Genomic DNA, 20,117 nt, shown 5'->3' with positions numbered 1-20,117 from the left:
CGGCACAGACACCCAGGTTGGTCCCTATGGTCCTCCTTGCTCTTTCTTTTCCACGCCGAATGTAGCCGTCACCTAACAGCCACACTTTTGGTAGATCTATCAATAAAAGATGATCAAACTAAATATTCAAAGACGTACCAGACATAATTGTTCAGTAGCAATAATTACAGATTGAACTGACTGATGTACTATCGTTGATTTCCCTTTTAGAGTTTAAAACTGCAGCATGTTATTATTTCATATGGAGGGTTATATTCGGGGTGCTACTAAATTCATAGAAAATGTTGTGTGATTTCAACAGAAAGTCAGTTACACTAGATTTACTGCAGTATAATTGCTAGGACGCCTCATATTGCATATTACGCCTCATATTTCATGCGATATGCGAGTGAAAAGCATTAAATCACAAAACACAAACATTAAAATGTGAATTTCACAGCAAATTGCATATTTCACAAGAAAAGGCTCATTTCACGGTCCGTGATGTCATGTGATTTTTCTGGTCATGAATTAGGCGGGGCTTTAATTATAGTAGTCGACACTGAGGTTAAAGTGAAAGTTTTTTCTATCTCATGTAGTTTTGCATAAAGAATCTCCAGAATCTGAGGTGAAATGAACTCCAGTCACTGGAACCAGTGCTCACCATTTTATTGTAAAAAAACACCACTCTTAATTAAGACGTGAGAAGCACCGCTGTCGAGCCTACACTCTAAAAAATAAAACATTGGGTCAACAAAAAAAATTAAGGCAACGTTTTGCATTAGTCTTTTTGAGTTATGCCAATTGCTCATAGAATTATGCTGATCCAACACAATATTTTAAATTACACAAACTTAATAACTGTCAACATGAACAGATATTTTTAAGTTGATGTTATTTAAAAATGCTTTTTACTGAATTATGGAAAGCTAATCCACCAAACCTATAATATTGTGTTGGATTAACGTAATTCTACGAGCAGTTGGCATAACTCAAAAAGACTAATGCAAAATGTTGCCTTGATTTTTTTTGTTGACCCAATGTTTTATTTAATATTCATTTAACTTAAAAGTTGTTAATATTAAATAAAACATTGGGTCAACAAAAAAAATTAAGGCAACATTTTGCATTAGTCTTTTTGAGTTATGCCAACTGCTCGTAGAATTACGTTGATCCAACATCCTGTAGCCTAATATCTCTAAACATTCATTTGAATGTTTGTTAGCATTGCACTGAATCTGCTGAATGTAAAACAATTTAAACAATGATACAAGAACATGGAAACATGAATTATTACCAAAAATCATTTATTACTACTTTTAACAAATCCCATTAGTGGACAACAATAAAAACTATGAAAAAACAAATTCCACATATCAGTATTTGAAAAATGATATGCATTAAACAAATGAGTAATGTTTATTGTTTAGTTTATTTTTTACCTAGAATGCAAACACGTAATAATTAGCTAGCTAACCTTAGCATAGTTGTTGGCTACTTTTGCTACACAAACATCGCAAAATAGACTAGACAAAAAATACCTTTTTAATAGCTCACCAGCGAAATTTTATGTCAATGGAAATATTTTAATCCATGAAAAAGTCAAGTTTTACTCAGTTTATAACACCAAATGGTGTGTCGGTCTATGCCAGGCTGAAGAAAAGCTGGCCAGCTAGCTAGCTAATTTGCATAGCACTCAAACTCTCTCTTTCCCGCTCTCTCACTCTTGTAGTTTGTGCCTACCGACATTCACCTGCAGAGCGGGCAAATTATTCAAATCACAAAAGTGAAATCTCTAGATATATAGGTTTAAAAATGTTTGTAACGGTTAGAACGCTCACCTTGCTTGTAAAAAACTCACTCCAAAATGAAGAAAGCGCGCCTTGAGAACACAGACCGTTTCTGTCCGTGTGGGCGGGGCGAATTCAAACTACTGAGAAAATTAAGTCGTACAGTGTATGTATTTTAAGTTGCTAGAAGCTAAATTTTGTTCTTTATTGTTTAACCAAATATCTTAAGTTCATGTGATTCATTATAGTGTGTTGAAACAACACTTATAATTTGTGCATTATCAGAACTCAATAAAATAACAACTGCAGATAAAAAATTTTGTAATATAATGTAACTTGATTTTTTATCATACAGCAGTGCATATATTTAAGTATTGGCTAAAGGCCATCTGAATTACTTTTTAGAGTGTAGGGGTGTGCTCCTCAGTGTCTGTGTGGACATCAGTTTTGATGAACGACAACAAGGAGGCTCTGTATCACCAGGATGTAGCTTGGAGTGCCGTTCAACATAGTCACAGGTGCGCTGTGTGGTAACGTGAACTGTATCATAGTGACTCCTACTGCCCTCTCTACTTTCATTCTCTGCTGCTGCCTCAAGGACTTCAGCTTCTGCCACAGCTGCTGCTGCTGCCTCCTTCTCATGCTTTAAAGCCGATAACTTAGCAGCTAGACTCGCTTCTGCTATTTTTAATTCAGCTTCTCGCTGAAAGAAAGGGGCGCGAGCACGTGCAGCTTCCACTTTAGCACGAGCCCTGGCTGCTGCCCTGCTAGCTGAGGAGGATCTAGAGGAGGTGGACGAGGTGGAAGACTGTGATTTTGTTTCAGCGTCCTTCTCTGTGACGCCATGATCCATGTTGGATAGTTGTTCCAATCCAGCTTCACTAGTATATGACATCATAAATTACACAAAGGTGGATATGAAGGCTTTTAGCGTGTGTGGAGTTTAGCGTGCACGATGCTTTGTTCCTCTTAATGCTGTAGTGGCCGCCGTGAAGACGCTTTTTTACTGTTCTGTCCTCAGTGTGTGTGTCTGTACACAAATCAACAGATAGCTAACAAAGTTCCAAGAACAAGTCAGAAGCTGGAGTAAAGTTAAATGCTCTTTATTGTCGTCTTCATTTCTCAAGAAACAATATAGTAAAACTGAAATGATACAGAAGCTCCAGTTAGAATATTGAATGTTATTCAGAGAACATCCACAAATATAATATTGTAAATAACAGCTACAAAATTATACCATACAAATGCCTTATTCAAATGATATGCAAGTAACTCTACATCACTTGTAAATAGTGCAAATAACTGTCAGTCATTGTTTGTTGACATTGGCAGCATTTCCATGTAAATGTAATATTATAGTTAAATGTAAACATAAATATAACCCACAAGTGATACTTTTCCAAGGCACAAACAACAGAAGGGAATGATGGGATAGCTGGAACTGTAAGCTGACCGCATGACCTGTAACATCTAATGATTTTCCTGATCACACCGTGAACTATAACCTGGCCACGTCATGTGAATAAACTAACCAATCAAAACAATAACTGGAATTAAAGAAGAAAATAATGAATCACTCTAAAACACCAGTAGAGGAGGAAAAGTTCCATAAATAAAGAAAGCTTCTTACAGAACATGATAATTGTGTTTCTGTTCTTCAGTAGCAACACATAAAAGCTGTTCAATCTTATTCACACGAATAAAAATATCATTTTGATTAATTTCTGATTAAAAATCCCATCCAGTGCAGAGTTAGATACGTACTCGCGACTATTGAACTCAGAAAGTGGGAGATTTGGAGGAGCAGTTGAATGCAGCTTTAAAACCGGTTTGGTGAAAGTGAAAGTAAAAGTTGGATTTTCATTTAGTGTGGAGGAGAGAAACGTAAAGAAGTTTTCCAGAAAATCACGGTGAGTATCTGAATATAAAATGTATTGTGATTGTGTTGTAATGTGAATGTTATAAATCTGTACTTAATGGAGACGTTTTAAGTTTTGATTTTTTTATGATCTGATGTTTTTTGTAAGAGGAACTGCCTGAAAATACAGCTCATTTAGACCCTGTCCACACCAACACGGATGTTTTTATTCTGTCATCCACACGAACACGTCTTTAGAAAACGGAAATCTGGTCTAATCTAGTTTTGAAAACACTGTTCAGGATGAATATTTCTTTTTTAAATACTAATAATAAAAACACTAGTATACATAAAACAAAAACATGTATGAGAACATTGCATCAAGAGTTGAAACTCTTAAGAAGCTGCTATGTCAGTGAAGACATTATAAAAGAGGAAGGGTTGTTCATGGGTTCGTTGTGGATTACAATCAGAGGAAGCTTCCAGTTTATTCCAGGGAGGGTTGAGTTTATATAGAGCAGATAAGATGTGTACATGTGAATGTGAGGCTATGTTTAAGCTCACTTGCTGGGACCAAAGAGAATTATTTACAAGCAGAACCAAGATAATGGTTAAGGGTGTTGGGGTTGTTTAGTATTCAGAGGGGGAGACAGGTCATGTGGTTTACTATTACTAAAAGGTCAGAGAAGGACAAGTTACCAAAAGTTTATGGACACCTTGACATTTTACCTAACACCACATCTGGAGACTGTCACTGACAACACACAACCATTACTGAGCAGTGCTGACACAGAATGAGAAACTTTTGACTATTGACTGTTTTTTCTAGCATTCGTGGCACAAATACTAATAGTAGAAGATCGGTGGTCTGTACCACTCTTAAACACTGACCCATTGTGCATGTCACAGCATCCAATTTAGCTAAATGGTAAACTATTGGCCGTTTCATACCACCACCATGCTCCTAAAGCTTGTTTGGATCACAAATGCCAAGAGCTGGTGCCAATACCAAGGCTGATTTTAGCTTCACAAAAGCAGTTGCATGTACAACAGGGTCATGTTGTCCAGGGTTCCCTTTAAGCAGATCAGACAGTGGTTGTGAAATAGTAGCATAAGATTCTCAGGGTCTACAGTACTTGTATAGACCTAAGAAAGCTCACAATGTGTGCACTGTAGTTATGTTTAGAGTTATGTTTAGTGCCTGGCGTGCTATGTCTACAGCATTATTTGGATGTGATCAAGTCCCATTTCCCTTGGGTGTTTAAGGGACATGGCTGATCTCTACTTCTCTACTTCACCTCCTCTGTTCTGTAATTACATAAACACAGCAAGAGGTGAATTTAGATTAACTAAACCAACTGCTAGTTAAGCTAGCTGTCTGATTACATTATCATGTACCTGGAGGTGTTTATCTGAACTAAAACTTTCAGGTACCCTTGTGCTTTTTTATATACTATCTATTTATCGGTTTTATCTGTACTCCAGTGTGATGGAGGGTGCAAGACCAGATTCACCTGAACCCAGCTGTGTCTCCATGAAGAGCAACAAGTCAATAGAACGACCACCTAACTTTAAAGGTGGAGGATGTTCTACTGATCTGAGGTCAGTATAATCTCATGGTGTGTTAGTGCATTAGGGTTTCAGTATGGGCTGATGATTCCTGATTGGAACTAAGTAACGTTTAGAAAAATACTTCATTATTTTTATTTATTTATTACTAAGGAGTGGTTAAATAAGATTAAGTGGTTAAGTGGTTATTCATTAAGACTGGTTAGTGGAGCATCCAAACAATTTTAGAGATTCTTCTACTGATCTGAAGTACAGTCAAGCCAGAAGCTCTGCTCACCCCTTTCACCTTCTCCACATTGTATTACATTATAAACTCATTCTATAATAGATCACGTTCTTTTTTTGCCTTAAACATCTAAACACAATCACCAATAATTATGAAATAAAAACAGGGTTTAGAAAATATGTAATTTTATTTTACTGATAAAAATGGTTTATTTAGGGGTTACATATCTGTACACACCCTGAGCCTAATATTTGGGTGATGCACCTTTGGCAGCAATTACAGCTTCAAGGCATCTTGGTACAGAAGCTACGAGCTTGGCACACTTGTTTCTGGACATTTTTGCCTGTTCCTATTGGCATATCCTTGCAAGCTCTGTCAGGTTGGATGGGGAGTGTCGATACACGCCCATTTTCAGCTCCTTCCATAGATGTTTGATTGGATTCAGGTCTGGGCTCTGGCTGAGCCACTCAGGGACATTCACAGACTTTCTCAGAGGCCACGCCTTTGTTCTCTTGGCTGTGTGCTTTGGGTCATTGTCAGGTTGGAAGGTAAACGTTCGTCCCAGTGTGAGGTCCAGAGCGCTCTGGAGCAGGTTTTCATCAAGGATCTGGGTGTACTGAGCTGCATTCATCTTTCCTTCTATCAGGACTAGTCGCCCCGGTCCCACTGCTGAAAAACATCCCAACATCATGATGCTACCACCACCATGCTTCACTGTAGGGATGGTATTAGCCAGGTGCCTGGTTTCCTTCAGACATGATGCTTGGTATTCAGACCAACAACTTTATTTTTGGTTTCATCAGACCAGAGAATCTTGTTCCTCATGGTTTGAGAGTCCTCTAGGTGCCTTTTGGAACTCCAAGCAGGCTGTCATGTGACTTTTACTAAGGAGGGGCGTCCGTCTGGCCACTCTACCATAAGGGCGTGATTTGTGGAGTGCTGCCTGGATGGTGGTCTTCTGATAGGTTCTCCCATCCAAGGTTATAATAGTTTTGGATTTTTCATTATAGTTTAGTTTTATTTCATTGTGGCTTTTTTTCTCTCTAATTCAGTTAGTTTTAATTAGTGTTTAGAGTGAGTTTGCTGGTTTTTATTATTTTTTATTATTTTTAATGCTTAGTTTTAGTTTAGTTTTCATTAGTTCTAGTATTAGTTTTAGTTTTTTAACTTTGGGTTATTTTTCAGGTGCAGGATTCAAAAAGGTCAGAGTAAGTATTGTGTAATAAAAATTCAACAAAAGATACCATTTAAAAAATTTATTCAATTACTGTTGAACAACCAACTGTCCACAAAAACTGTAACAGTCCACAAGATAGCAGCCGTTAGTGCAAAATGTGTTTAATACTGCTGCTGAAAATAGTCAATAGACTAAAGACACACATGAACATAATAATTAGAGCTGTCACGCGATACATTTTTAAAATCTGGATTAATCACGATTAAAGAACCAAATTAATCACAATTAATCGCAAACTAATAACTAAGCAAAATTTGAACAGTTATGCACATTTTTAATTGCAAGAACATGTTTACCAATAAAAACATTCATAAAAATATGATAAAATTATTTAGTCTAACTTATTTTTAGAAAGCCAGACAATGCCTGTATGTTGTTAACAGTTACCATCTTTCAGCCAGTTATTTAAAATGAGTCTGTTCACATGATCTGGTAAAAGTGAGGATCTTTACCTGTTCATAACCGTGCTACTGTAAACAGCCGCTCATAATATAATTTCTAGATGTAACACCAGTGGTGTAACTAGGAGCTCAGGGGCCCCAGTGCAAAAAAAATGTTGGGCCCCATCAACAAATTGCATCTGCTGATAGCTGATCAGAATGAATTAAAAGTCACTCAGAAGTTACACTTCAGGTCCAAATTCCTGCCTCCGCTATTTTAATGCAGTTTTAGTTCTTTTAATTTTACTTAACTATAAAATATTGTAATATAATAATGACGACCTGGCGAGTGCAGCCACTGTGGGGGCAGTGAGGTGAGTGGTTGAGTTCATGTTGTCGAGGCCCCCCTGCCATGGGCCCCGGTGCACCTTTTGTATCTGCCGTAGTTTTTCCTGCCCTTGTAATTCACACAAGAACTATGTGAATTACAAATATAGTGTCTGGCCCTTTAAGAATGTGAAGTGTACTATAGGGCGCAGGGAGCAAGTGTGTAGGGAAGATATCAGAATTGACCGTGTCCGACTGTGTTTATTTTGTTCATGCACGTTTAAGAAACGCAAATTACCACAGAGACACATATTTACCTGACACAAACAGCTTAATAAAAATAGTTTGATGAAAAATTTATCTCGATTAATTTTTTTAATCGTTAATTAACGCGATTTACGACAGCCCTAATAATAATATAAACTAATTCATGAGACACACATCAGGGAGCTCAATCTGAGAAAAAAGATCAACTTAACTTTTGCTGTGGTCATTTTGCAGGCTAGTGTGGTGAACAGAAACGGAATGTAAACATGAAGTGCCGTCAGGGAGCGTCCCCCCAATCTCAATCTGCTCCCTATTCACTCCGCCTCTCCACTCCGCCTCCGTTTGTGCATTCACGTGGAGTGTCCCTCTGTAGTGGAGTGTTAGTGAGGAGGGAACGGTTTGGGAAAGGCCGCATGAGGTACCGTACGGTGCCGGCAGCTAACGTAAAACTGCTCGAGTGGAAAACATTAATTTCATACCAGTTCACAAGGCTCATAAATAAATGGACAAACACAAAAACGAAGGGTATTCTCTCTATAATTTCAGTACATTTTAGTTAGTTTTGTAAACGCATAATACAGTTACAATTAGTTATCGTTTTTTCTTTTAATTACAGTTTTTATTTATTTCAGTTAACGAAAATGGTTTTTCAATTTCAGTTTTCGTTATTTCCTTCGTTTTCGTTAACGATAATAACCCTGCTCCCATCTCCACAAGGATACGCTGGAGCTCTGTCAGAGTGACCCTCGGTTTCCTGCTCACCTCCCTGGCCAAGGCCCGTCTTCCCCGATCGCTCAGTTTGGCCAGGCGGCTTCAGGTCTAGGAAGATTTTTGGTGGTTCCAAACTTCTTCCATTTATGAATGATGGAGGCCACTGTGCTCTTTGGGAGCTGTAAAGCTGCAGCTATTTTTCTGTACCCTTCTCCAGATCTATGCCTTGAGACAATCCTATTTCTGAGGTCTGCAGATCATTCCTTTGATCCCATGGTTTGGAGTTTGCTCTGATATGCACTGTCGACTGTGGGACCTTATATAGGCAGGTGTTGGTGGTCCACAATCATGTCCAATCAATTGAATTTACCACAGGTGGATCTCCAGTTAAATCATAGAAACATCTCAAGCAGTATCAGTGAAAACAAAATGCACCTCAGCTCACTTATCAAAGGGTGTGCACACTTGTCTACATATGATTTTTTACATTTAGACTCTTAATAAATTGGCACAAATGTCTAAAAACCTGCTTTCACTTTGTCATTGTGGCTGTTTTGTGTAGAATATTGTGACAAAAAACTGAATCTATTATAGAATGAGTCTGTAATATAATAAAACATGGAGAAGGTGAGAGGGGTGTGCAGACTTTCCAGCTTGACTGTGAAATAGAGGTTTGACAATCAGAACTATGTAGCACTGTCAGGACCTCTCTGGTTAAGTCTAAGACTATGAATAGCTTGAGCGTATATGGTCTACAAGGGTCAAATTCAAGACCAAGTCCAAATGAAAGTGATGATAACAACTGTAATAATAATACTGAGTGCTGATTTATTTAAGAATGTCAATTCAGATCCGCTGTGGTTATTAGCATACAGTGTTAAACAAAAAATCACTGTAAACTGCTGAGGTTACAGATGTTTATAACTCATACATGCATTAAGATTTTAAGATTAAAATTAAACTCAGAATTATTAAGTTCAGTTTCTGTATCACAATCTGCTTAAATATGAAACATGAACAATTACAGCTGCAAGATTCATTTGGTTTATCTCTGGATTTAACTTGCATAAAGAGACTTTATATTGTACAGCACCTGCTGGTGCTATTTAAATGGTGACTTCATCTGGTAAAACTGTGGTATTTTTAACAAGTTCACATTATTGTGAACATTTTAGAATGAAACTAATTAAATCTTCTAAACAGTTTCCAGCTTGAATCAGGGTGCAAATTTTACATTTCAGATTTCAACCTCTACACATTATTTTAGTTCTTTTATGTTTTGTTATACTTGTGCTCCAGTGTGATGGAGGGTACGAGACCAGATTCACCTGAACCCAGCTGTGTCTCCATGAAGAGTGACTGGTCAATGGAACATCCATATAACTTTAAAGATGGAGGGTGTTCTACTGATCTGAGGTCAGTATAATCTCATGTTCTAGTGTTTATATTTTTACTTGATCAAACTCATTAACCTCATTAAACTAATTAATTAAATAACAGAAATAATAGAATTAATAACTAATCAGCTAGGATATGTTTCAATAACTGGATGTTGGAACATGCTAGTGTTCAATACTGTTCTGTATATTTATTGGTTTTGTATAATAAACACTGAAAAGCTGCACAGTTGCTTATTTGTTTTTTTGTTTGTTTGTTTTTTATTTACAGAGCACAAAAGAAGAAATTAAATGTTACTTACAGAGATCAGTTGGAATCCATATTTAAGGTTTGTATGTATGTGTGTGTAACATTAATGACGATGCTTGTCTAGTTTGCTGTTGGTTAAATGAATACTGTGAGGTATCTTATGTTGATTTTGGATTCTGGGCCCTCACTAGATGTTGTTCTGGTTCTTAAGTATGTGAATGTTCTTTTTTTTGCCATATGGGATTAATGGAACTCAAAACAACTAGTTTCAGTATAATGTTAGCACTACATCACTCCTTATGTGGTCACATCACTCATCTTGGTGCTTATTGTGATGATCTGTTCCTCTAAATTCCTCAACAGGAACTGGAGCTTAAAGTCATCAGCATGTTAAAGAATGAGCTAAACAAGTTCAAAAAGCTACTGAATGAAGATTACCCAGCATGCTCTAAACAGGAGGTAAAGGATGTAGAAGATCTGAGTAGTTTCAGAGAGGGGGCGCTAAAGATCACACTGGATGTTCTGAAGATCATGAACCAGACAGACCTCGCTAACACTCTGCAGAGGAGTAAGAGACTTACCTACATACTTACATTATTAATTTATTTACCATTAGATAAACAAACTCTTTCATATCCATCTTGGTTCTAGAATCATCTATACTTTTGTCATTACATTATATTATAAAACATTTTATGACCATTAGGTACTTGATATTAGATGAGAATTCCAACTATGATATTGGTCACTACATGTCTACAAATAAACCAATTATAATTACAGAGGTTTATACTTATAAACAGAAAAGAATTTATATACAAACCTATTATTTATTACAATAATGAATTATATGCTGTGTTTATTGATCATGCAGTAAAATATTAATCATCATCTTCTGTTTATTAGAACTATTAGTCCCTGTATATCAGAAAAAACTCAAATCCAATCTGAGAGAGAAATGTAAAAGAATCAGTGAAGGAATCTCCCAGCATGGAAGCTCAGCACTTCTGAATGAGATCTTCACAGAGCTCTACATCACAGAGGGTTGGAGTGAAGGCATCAATAATGAACATGAGGTCAGACAGATTGAAACGGCATCCAGGAGACCAGCAGTACAGGAGATTTCCATCAAATGTAACGACCTCTTTAAAGACACGTCCATCAGATCTGTGCTGACTAAAGGAATCGCTGGAATTGGAAAAACAGTGTCAGTGCAGAAGTTCATTCTGGACTGGGCTGAAGGAAAAGCAAATCAGGACGTCATCTTCATATTCCCACTTCCTTTTAGAGAGCTGAACTTGATGAAGCAGGAAAATCTCAGTCTGATGGAACTTCTTCATCAGTTTTTTCTAGAAATAAAAGAACTACCATCATTAGACTGTGATGCTTATAAAGTTTTGTTCATCTTTGATGGTCTGGATGAGTGTCGACTTCCTCTAGATTTTCAAAATAATGAGCGATTGTGTAACGTAACAAAGTCAGTAAAAATGGATGTGCTGCTGACAAATCTCATCAAGGGGAACCTGCTTCCCTCTGCTCACCTCTGGATCACCACTCGACCAGGAGCAGCCAATCAGATCCCTCCTGAGTGTGTAGAACAGGTAACAGAGGTACGAGGGTTCAGTGATCCTCAGAAAGAGACGTACTTCAGGAGGAGGATCAGTGATAAGAACCTGGCCAGTAAAATCATCACTCACATGAAGTCATCAAGAAGCCTCTACATCATGTGCCACATTCCAGTCTTCTGCTGGATCTCAGCCTCTGTTCTAGAGATAATTCTGGGTGGAGCCGAGAGGAAAGAGATCCCTAAAACTCTGACTCAAATGTTCACACACTTCCTGATCTTTCAGATCAAACACAAGGAACAAAAGTATCATGGGAAATCTGAGCCTGATCCACACCAGACCAGTGAGACGATACTGGCACTGGGAAAACTGGCCTTCCAACAGATGGAGAAAGGAAACCTTATCTTCTATGAAGAAGACCTGACAGAATGTGGCATCAATGTCAAAAACACATCAGTGTACTCAGGAGTCTGCACCCAAATCTTCAAAAAAGAGGCTGGACTGCACCTGGGTCAGGTCTTCAGCTTTGTGCACCTGAGTGTTCAGGAGTTTCTGGCTGCTTTATATGTATTTCTCACCTTCATCAACAAAAACAGAAATGTGCAGGTGATGCAAAACACTGGATTCTTTAACATCTTTAGAAACTATACAAACATGTCTGACTTTCTGAAGAGTGCCGTGGACAAGGCCTTACAGAGTAAGAATGGACACCTGGATCTTTTCCTCCGCTTCCTCCTGGGTCTCTCACTGGAGTCCAATCAGACTCTCTTACAAGGCCTACAGTCACAAACAGGAAGTAGCTCTTACAACAAAGAGGAAACAGTCAAGTACATCAAGGAGAAGATCAGTGAGAATCCCTCTCCAGAGAAATCCATCAATCTGTTCCACTGTCTGAATGAACTGAACGATGATTCTCTAGTGCAGGACGTCCAACAATACCTGAACAGAGAAGGTTCTCTTCATCGTGATAGACACCGTCTGTCTCCTGCTCAGTGGTCGGCTCTGGTGTTTGTGTTGCTGAACTCAGATCAGAAGCTGGATAAGTTTGATTTGAGTAAATATTATCCATCACATGAAGGTCTTCTGAAGCTCCTGCCGGTGGTGAAAGAATCAAGAAGAGCTGAGTGAGTCATTTATTGACATTTGATTAATGAGTTTATGACTTAAATATTAATAATTAGATTTACGAAACTGAGAAGTTGCTAAACTAGTGTTGCTGTCTGATCTAAAAATGTGTCTGAAATTAACATTTATTTAGTAACATTAAAATAATAATGCTGTTTTTTACACCACCTACTAACTTGCACTCTGCTAATTATGCAGAGTCGGGATTTAGCGATACACTCCACCCATGATGCAATGTGATTCACAATACTGAGTTCACGATACATTTTTCTTCCTGATTTTTTCAAACAAAATAAAATTGAAGACAAATTACACTACTCACAAAACGTTCAGGATATTTGGATTTCTGGTGAAATTGATGGAAAAGGTAAAAAGTTCACGCTACAGTGATATTATATCATGAAAGTCGAGCATTTAAGTAGAAGCGTGCAATGGTGATTTCCTCATCTCAAACTATTTATTGAAACAAAAGCCAACAACAGTGGTGGGTATACCCCAACAAAACATCTCAATGTCTCAATAACTTGTCATGTGCCCTTGAGCATCAATTACAGCTCGACAACAATGTCTCATGCTGTTCACTAGTCGACTTATGGTCTGCTGAGGTGTGGCATCCCACTATGTTAGCATGGACTGAATTTATCTGACCACTTCATACTGGTCAGGACCATGGTGGATCCAGTGCTACTCTAAAACACTTCCATGGAAGTAGGAACACACCCTGGTGTCTCACACACACACACACACACACACACACACAAACACACACACACACACACACACACACACACTCTCACACACACACACACACACACAGTCACTCTCATCTATGTTTCAGGATGGAGACAGAAATAAATTTATCATTTATAATCAGCGGGTAACATTGTATTAATTCTCAGTCGCTCCATGGCTATAGTTAGCACTTGGACTGTGTAGAAGTGTGAAGCTCCGCCCCTTTGTAAATCAGTACAGTTGAGCAGTCCTGCTATTGGTTGATTCATCAGTTTAACTGCTTTCACTTTTATCTACAATGTATTCTGATCTGATTATTTCTCTCCAGGTTGGATGGTTGTTCTCTAACAGAGGAAAGTTGTGAAGTTCTGTCCTCAGTTCTCAGTTTAAACTCCTCCAGTCTGAAACATCTGGACCTGAATAACAATAAACTGAAGGATTCAGGAGTGAAGCTGCTCTCTGCTGGACTGGAGAATCCACACTGTACACTGGAGATACTGAGGTAAGATCTTCACTTTCACACTGTAGATACAGAAGATCTTTGTAGACTGAAGACTGATGTTAAGTGCAGTTGGGCAGCAGGTTTCTGTGAGGTGAAACTCGTTCACCTGACTCACTGTTAGAATTAACACACATATTAAACATTATTATTTCATATCTACACTTGATGAATTGGTCGGCCATGTTGGAAAAAGTGTTTACATCACAACTCAGTTTATGTTACATCATCATAAATGTTAAATGTGTCCGACTTCAGCTTCTGATACACAGGGGGTCATGTGGTGCCTTTTGGTGAGGAATGATCTTTTCCATTAAGACCCCCTACACCACCTGAAAGCAGGGACACACACACACACACCACACACACACACACACACTCACACACACACACACACACACACACACACACACACACACTCACACACACACTCTCACACACACTCTCACACACACACACACACACACACACACACACACACACACACACACCCACTCACACACACACTCTCACACACACAGACACACACATTCACACACATACACACTCACACTCATACACACACACACACTCACACACACTCACACACACACACTCACATACACACACTCACACTATTACGACCCAGTCTAGGGTTAGGCCGTAACAAGTAAATTTGGTTATGAATGTAGGGGAAAAAGGTGAAATAACAGACTGACAACCCAACAGATGAGTTCAAAAATTTGTATTTAACATTCGTTTAAGACTTCAGGAGTGGCCCAGGCCAAAATAATAAACAAAACCCCCCTCTAACTAGCATAAACCAAAGCTAGCTTCCCTAACAAAAAAAACAACAACAAAAGATACAGGGTCTTACCTTGCTCCCTAGCTAACCAAAAAAACAGAGACAAAACAAACCCCGAATCCCAACAAAAATGGCAGCCACTCCCTACAAGTGATGAAAAGAAGATTATTTACAATATGTACAACAAAACCAAGTTTCAAAAACAGCAGGCTAAATCGTGGTCATAACAGGCAAGGTCAGGTATCAGGCAACACAACAAAAGTACGGACAAACTAATTTATACAATATCAAAGGGTTTGATCACGATCACAAACACAAGCAGACTCTATACACGTTCTCTCTTTCTCCCTCCTCTCTCTCTCTCTCTCTCTCTCTCTCTCTCTTTCTCCCTCCCGCCGCTCTTCTTGGTGCCTTTTAGAGGGTGGCTGGTGCAGGGGAAATCCAGTGATGGAATCCGGATCTGGAGTGAGTACGGCAAAGCGTGTACTGGATCTCTGGAACAGATACAAAACACACCAGCACAAAAACACAGAGGACATAACACCCTCCCCCATAAGTGTGAACTCCATTTCAGGGAGTTTCACAATAACCTAACACCTGGAAAGGGTGTCAGCTACAATGTTTTCTGAACCTTTCTTATGAGTTATACTAAGATTAAACCCCTGAATTATAAGTGACCAGCGCATCAAGCGTTGATTTGCATTAGACATACGCTGGAGGAAAACTAATGGGTTATGGTCTGTAAAAACCATGACAGGGACAGAACTGCTACCTAAATAGACCTCAAAATGCTGTAAGGCCAGGAGAAGAGCAAGGGCCTCTTTCTCGATGGTGCTATAAGCTAATTGATGCTTAACAAATTTACGAGAAAAGTAACAGACAGGGTGCTCAATACCATTTGTCTCTTCCTGTAACAGAACTGCACCAGCACCTGTACCACTAGCATCTACCTCTAACTTAAACGGTTTAGAAAAATCAGGTGTGGCAAGAACAGGAGAACTACTTAGCAAAGCTTTTACAGATTTGAAAGCAGATTGGCAGGCTTTGGACCAAAAAAAAGGAACATTATTACGCAGGAGACTGGTAAGTGGCAAAACAACATCAGAGAAATTCTTACAGAAACATCGGTAATAGCCCACCATACCCAGGAAACGTCTAAGTTCGCGTTTCGTTTTAGGAGCAGGAAATGAGCTAATGGCCTGCACTTTAGCATCAAGGGGTCGCACCATACCATTTCCAACAAGTTTCCCAAGATAGGTTATCACACTCTTTCCAAAGTCACACTTTTCAAGGTTCAAAACAAGTGAGGCATCACGCAACCTAGAGAATACTGTTTCCAACAGCTGAATATGATGTTCCCAGGTGTCTGAATAAACCACAACATCATCCAAATAGGCTTCACAGTTGGGCACATCACCTAAAACAATATTCATAAGGCGCTGGAACGTAGCTGGAGCGTTACAGAGGCCGAAAGCCATTACAGTATATTGTAAGAATTTATCAGGAGTGGCAAAAGCGGAAATGTCAGACGCACGAGGGGAAAGTGGAACCTGCCAGTAGCCTTTAAGAAGATCAAGCTTAGTGACAAATTTAGCCGAACCTATGTGATCAACACAATCTTCCATCCGAGGAAGAGGAAATGAGTCTGGAGTAGTAACCGCGTTCACTTTCCTATAGTCAGTACAAAACCTATAGGAATTATCAGGTTTCGGGACTAACAAACATGGGGAACACCATGGGCCAGTACTGGGTATTGCCAAACCATGTTTCAACAAATACTCTGTTTCGTTATTAAGGCAGGAGCGCTTATGAGGATTGACTCGGTAGGGGTGCTGTCGGATAGGTGGGTGATCTCTAACATCAATGTCATGTTGAAGAACATTAGTACGAGAGGGAACGTCAGAAAATAAGGAACGAAACCTGTGAATCAGGGACATAAGGTCAGACTGAGCTGCTAGTGGCAAAGATGCCAGCTTCTCTGGAAGATGTGACAAAGCCTCAGAATTTGAAAGCTTTGCACAAGGAGCACTATTTCTACCCAAGTGCAAACCATCAATCTCAGGGGTGTATTTTTCTACAGATGTGGCAGCTATAGCGACAGTCACAGAAGGAGAAGGGGAACAGCGATCAACATAGGGCTTTATCATATTCACGTGGCAAAGGCGAGACTTCCGACGACGATCAGGAGTTGCTAAGACATAATTGGTATCGGACAATTTTTCTTTTATCACATAAGGACCAGAAAACCGAGTCTGAAGAGCAGAGCCTGCCACAGGTAAAATGGCAAGGACTCTATCCCCAACACTAAAGCTGCGAACTATGGCTTTTCTGTCAAACTTTGCCTTCATAGCTTCCTGTGAAAAACTTAAATTCTGCCTAGCAATTTTACGAGCTAACGACAGATGCTTACGAAGTGTGGAAACAAACTCCAGTGTTTTATTTGTATCAGGCAAAGGAGACAACCACTGCTCATAAAGCACTTTGAGTGGCCCCCGTACAGAACGACCAAAAACAAGCGCATTTGGACTAAACCGAAGAGACTCTTGCACAGTGTCACGAATGGCAAACAACAATAAAGGCACTCCCTCATCCCAATCTTTTCGGGTCTCAAAGCAGTATGTCCTTAACATGTTTTTAAATGTCTGGTGAAACCGCTCAAGTGCACCTTGTGATTCAGGGTGGTAGGCACTGGAAACTTGGTGTTTGATTTTTAGTTCGTGAACCACCTGAGCGAAAAGTCTGGACATGAAGTTTGATCCCTGGTCAGACTGGATACATTTTGGTAGTCCAAATGTAGTGCAGAACTTAATCAATGCCTTAATTATAGCTCTTGATTTCAAGGAGCGCAGCGGAATAGCTTCCGGAAATCTCGTGGCAGCACACATAAGAGTAAGTAAATAACAATTTCCTGAGCTGGTTTTTGGCAAAGGACCTACACAGTCAATCAACAGCCTATCGAAGGGTTCTCCGACTGCTGGTATAGGACATAAGGGAGCTGGAGGAATGGGCTGATTTGGCTTCCCCACCATTTGACAAGTGTTACAAGAACGACAATACTGAGTGACATCAGACTTGATAGAGGGCCAAAAGAAATGTTGCAGAATGCGCTGCAATGTTTTCCTGATCCCTAAGTGACCTGAAAGAGGATGATCATGGGCCAGAGACAAAACTAAGTGTCTATATGGAAGAGGCACAACTATTTGCTGAACAGTGTCATAATCTCCATCTGAGCCCACAGGTGACCACAACCTTAACAATACACCATCCACAACACGGTATCTAAATTGGCTGTCCACCACATGTGGCTTTTCTACGGCTAAACTGAAACAATGTGCAAGAGTTTTGTCAGCATTTTGAGCAGAAACTAAAGCAGTACGTGTAACAAGAACTTCTGAATCTGAATCAGATAATGATGAAGTAACAGGAGCCTTCTTACAACTCTCAGTCTCAAATGTAACCTCATTAGTGGGCTGAACAGGGGCCACAAAATCATTCGTACACAGAAAGGAGTCCGATAAATCAATGGTATCAGCAAATTTGCGTGCTTGGGCACGCGTCAACACACAAGCAGGAAACAAGGTAACTAACTCCCTATCGGGAAGAACAGAACTTTCCAGGGGTTGATTTATCACTACCGGTAGTGGAAAAACTTCTCCACCAGCAAGATCATTCCCCATAATGAATGAAACACCGTTAACTGGTAGTTTGGAATGTACAGCAACTTTTACATCCCCTACAAATGTGTCAGTTTTCAAGAAAACTTGGTGTAAGGGAACTCTAAGCACTCCCAATTCAATTCCTTGTACCAAAACATCAGTGCCACAATAAGAGTCATCAGAAAATGGCAGCAGATTATCCAATATAAATGACTGAGCAGCCCCTGTGTCCCTTAGAATTTTAACAGGTTTCTTAACATTGCTAGTTTGTGATAAGGATACTACTCCACCAAACACAAATGGTTGAAAAACTGGTTCTACAATAGAGCAAGATACTTCACTTGACTCAATGTCTAACTGATTAGATGGTAAGCTACCTACGGCATTAACCTTTTTAACCGAGGGACTTAAATGAGAATGTTTACGCTGAAGAGTGGGACATACTGCAATAAGATGACCTGTCTCACGACAGTAGAAACATTCCCGTCTCTCAACTGGGGAACCAGACCTGGGCTGAGAAGAACTGACAGTTTTTGCAAAGGTTTTATTAGCTGTAGTTCGGCTATGTTGAGGAGTGGAAAGAAAACTTGTTTTGTGGGTTAAAACAAATTCATCAGCTAATGTAGCAGCACTAGACAATTTGTTCACTTTCTGCTCATTAAGGTACACCACAATTTTCTCCGGCAGACAATTCTTAAACTCTTCCAATAACATGAGTTCTTTAAGCTCTACAACTGTAGTGACTCTGCTAGCCGTACACCATCTTTCAAACAAAACCTTCTTTTCTCTTGCAAACTCAACAAACGTCTGGCTGGGGGTTTTCGATAATGCTCTGAAATTCTGGCGATACGCTTCAGGGACTAATTCATAAGCTCTCAAAATTGTGGCTTTAATTACTTCATAATCTAAGCTCTGCTCCAACGAAAGGGAAGAACAAACTTCCTGAGCTTTCCCTACTAGTTTACACTGTAAAAGTAAAGACCAAAGGTCTTTAGGCCAATTAAGGGCAGTAGCAATGCGTTCAAAAATCGAGAAATATACATCTACCTCATTTTCCCGAAAGGCAGGTACAAGGCTAACCTGTCGGCTAACATCAAAGTGTCCAGCATTACTTACAGCCAGAGAGTGTGCTGGGGAGTGAGCCTTGGGCACCGGCTGTGCTGGAGTGGACTGAACAGCGTGACGTTCTGGAAAACAAGCCTCGAAAGAGCGTGCTGTGGAGCGAGGCTTAGGCACCGGTGGTGCTGGAGAACGAGCCTCAAAAGAAGCAATACTGCGAGGAAGAGGAACCGGCCTTTCACCTGCAAAGCTCATCCTCTTTAATTTCAGCTCCTGCTCGACCTCGAGCTGCAATGCTCTCATGCGGATTGTTTCCGTCTCACGCTCCTGGATCTTTATTTCCAGCTCCAACTCCTTAAGCCGTACCGCCAAATGGGGATCCATTCCTGAGGGTAGAGATCCACCAGGATCTATGCACGGCCGGAACTCCGCAACATCTGCACCCTCTGTTGCTTCCGCACCCGGAGTAGGCCTCGAGGCAACACCTGGGGGTCTCTCCCTCCCAGGCAGAACCCCTTTACTTACCAGCTGCTCCTCCAACTCACTCTTAATCTCTTGTTTAGTAGCAGAACGAGGAACACTAACAGAAAAAAAATCAGCCACCAGAAGTAGATCTGCTTTACGACACGCATCAAACTGTTCCAAAGTAGGAAAAATAGCAAACTCTGACAACTCAAATTTCGCCATAGTCGCCCACTTGCAAAAG

General features: G+C 39.7%; 1 protein-coding gene across 1 annotated transcript in view; it reads left to right on the top strand.

Moving 5' to 3' along the window:
• The first annotated feature begins 8,046 nt into the window (after positions 1-8,046).
• LOC134303165 (NLR family CARD domain-containing protein 3-like) overlaps positions 8,047-20,117 on the top strand; it is a 47,501-nt gene continuing 35,430 nt past the window's right edge. Inside the window, exons 1-6 of the mRNA XM_062988485.1 lie at positions 8,047-8,051; positions 9,644-9,760; positions 10,013-10,070; positions 10,355-10,559; positions 10,898-12,680; positions 13,742-13,915. Coding sequence (XP_062844555.1) covers positions 8,047-8,051; positions 9,644-9,760; positions 10,013-10,070; positions 10,355-10,559; positions 10,898-12,680; positions 13,742-13,915 — 2,342 coding nt within the window. The remainder of the gene's footprint in view (positions 8,052-9,643; positions 9,761-10,012; positions 10,071-10,354; positions 10,560-10,897; positions 12,681-13,741; positions 13,916-20,117) is intronic.

This window comes from Trichomycterus rosablanca, chromosome 2 (assembly GCF_030014385.1).
Source record: "Trichomycterus rosablanca isolate fTriRos1 chromosome 2, fTriRos1.hap1, whole genome shotgun sequence".
In the NCBI taxonomy this organism is placed as follows: domain Eukaryota; kingdom Metazoa; phylum Chordata; class Actinopteri; order Siluriformes; family Trichomycteridae; genus Trichomycterus; species Trichomycterus rosablanca.
The sequence above is the reverse complement of the archived record's forward strand: the minus strand, read 5'-3'. Positions and strand labels throughout refer to the sequence as shown.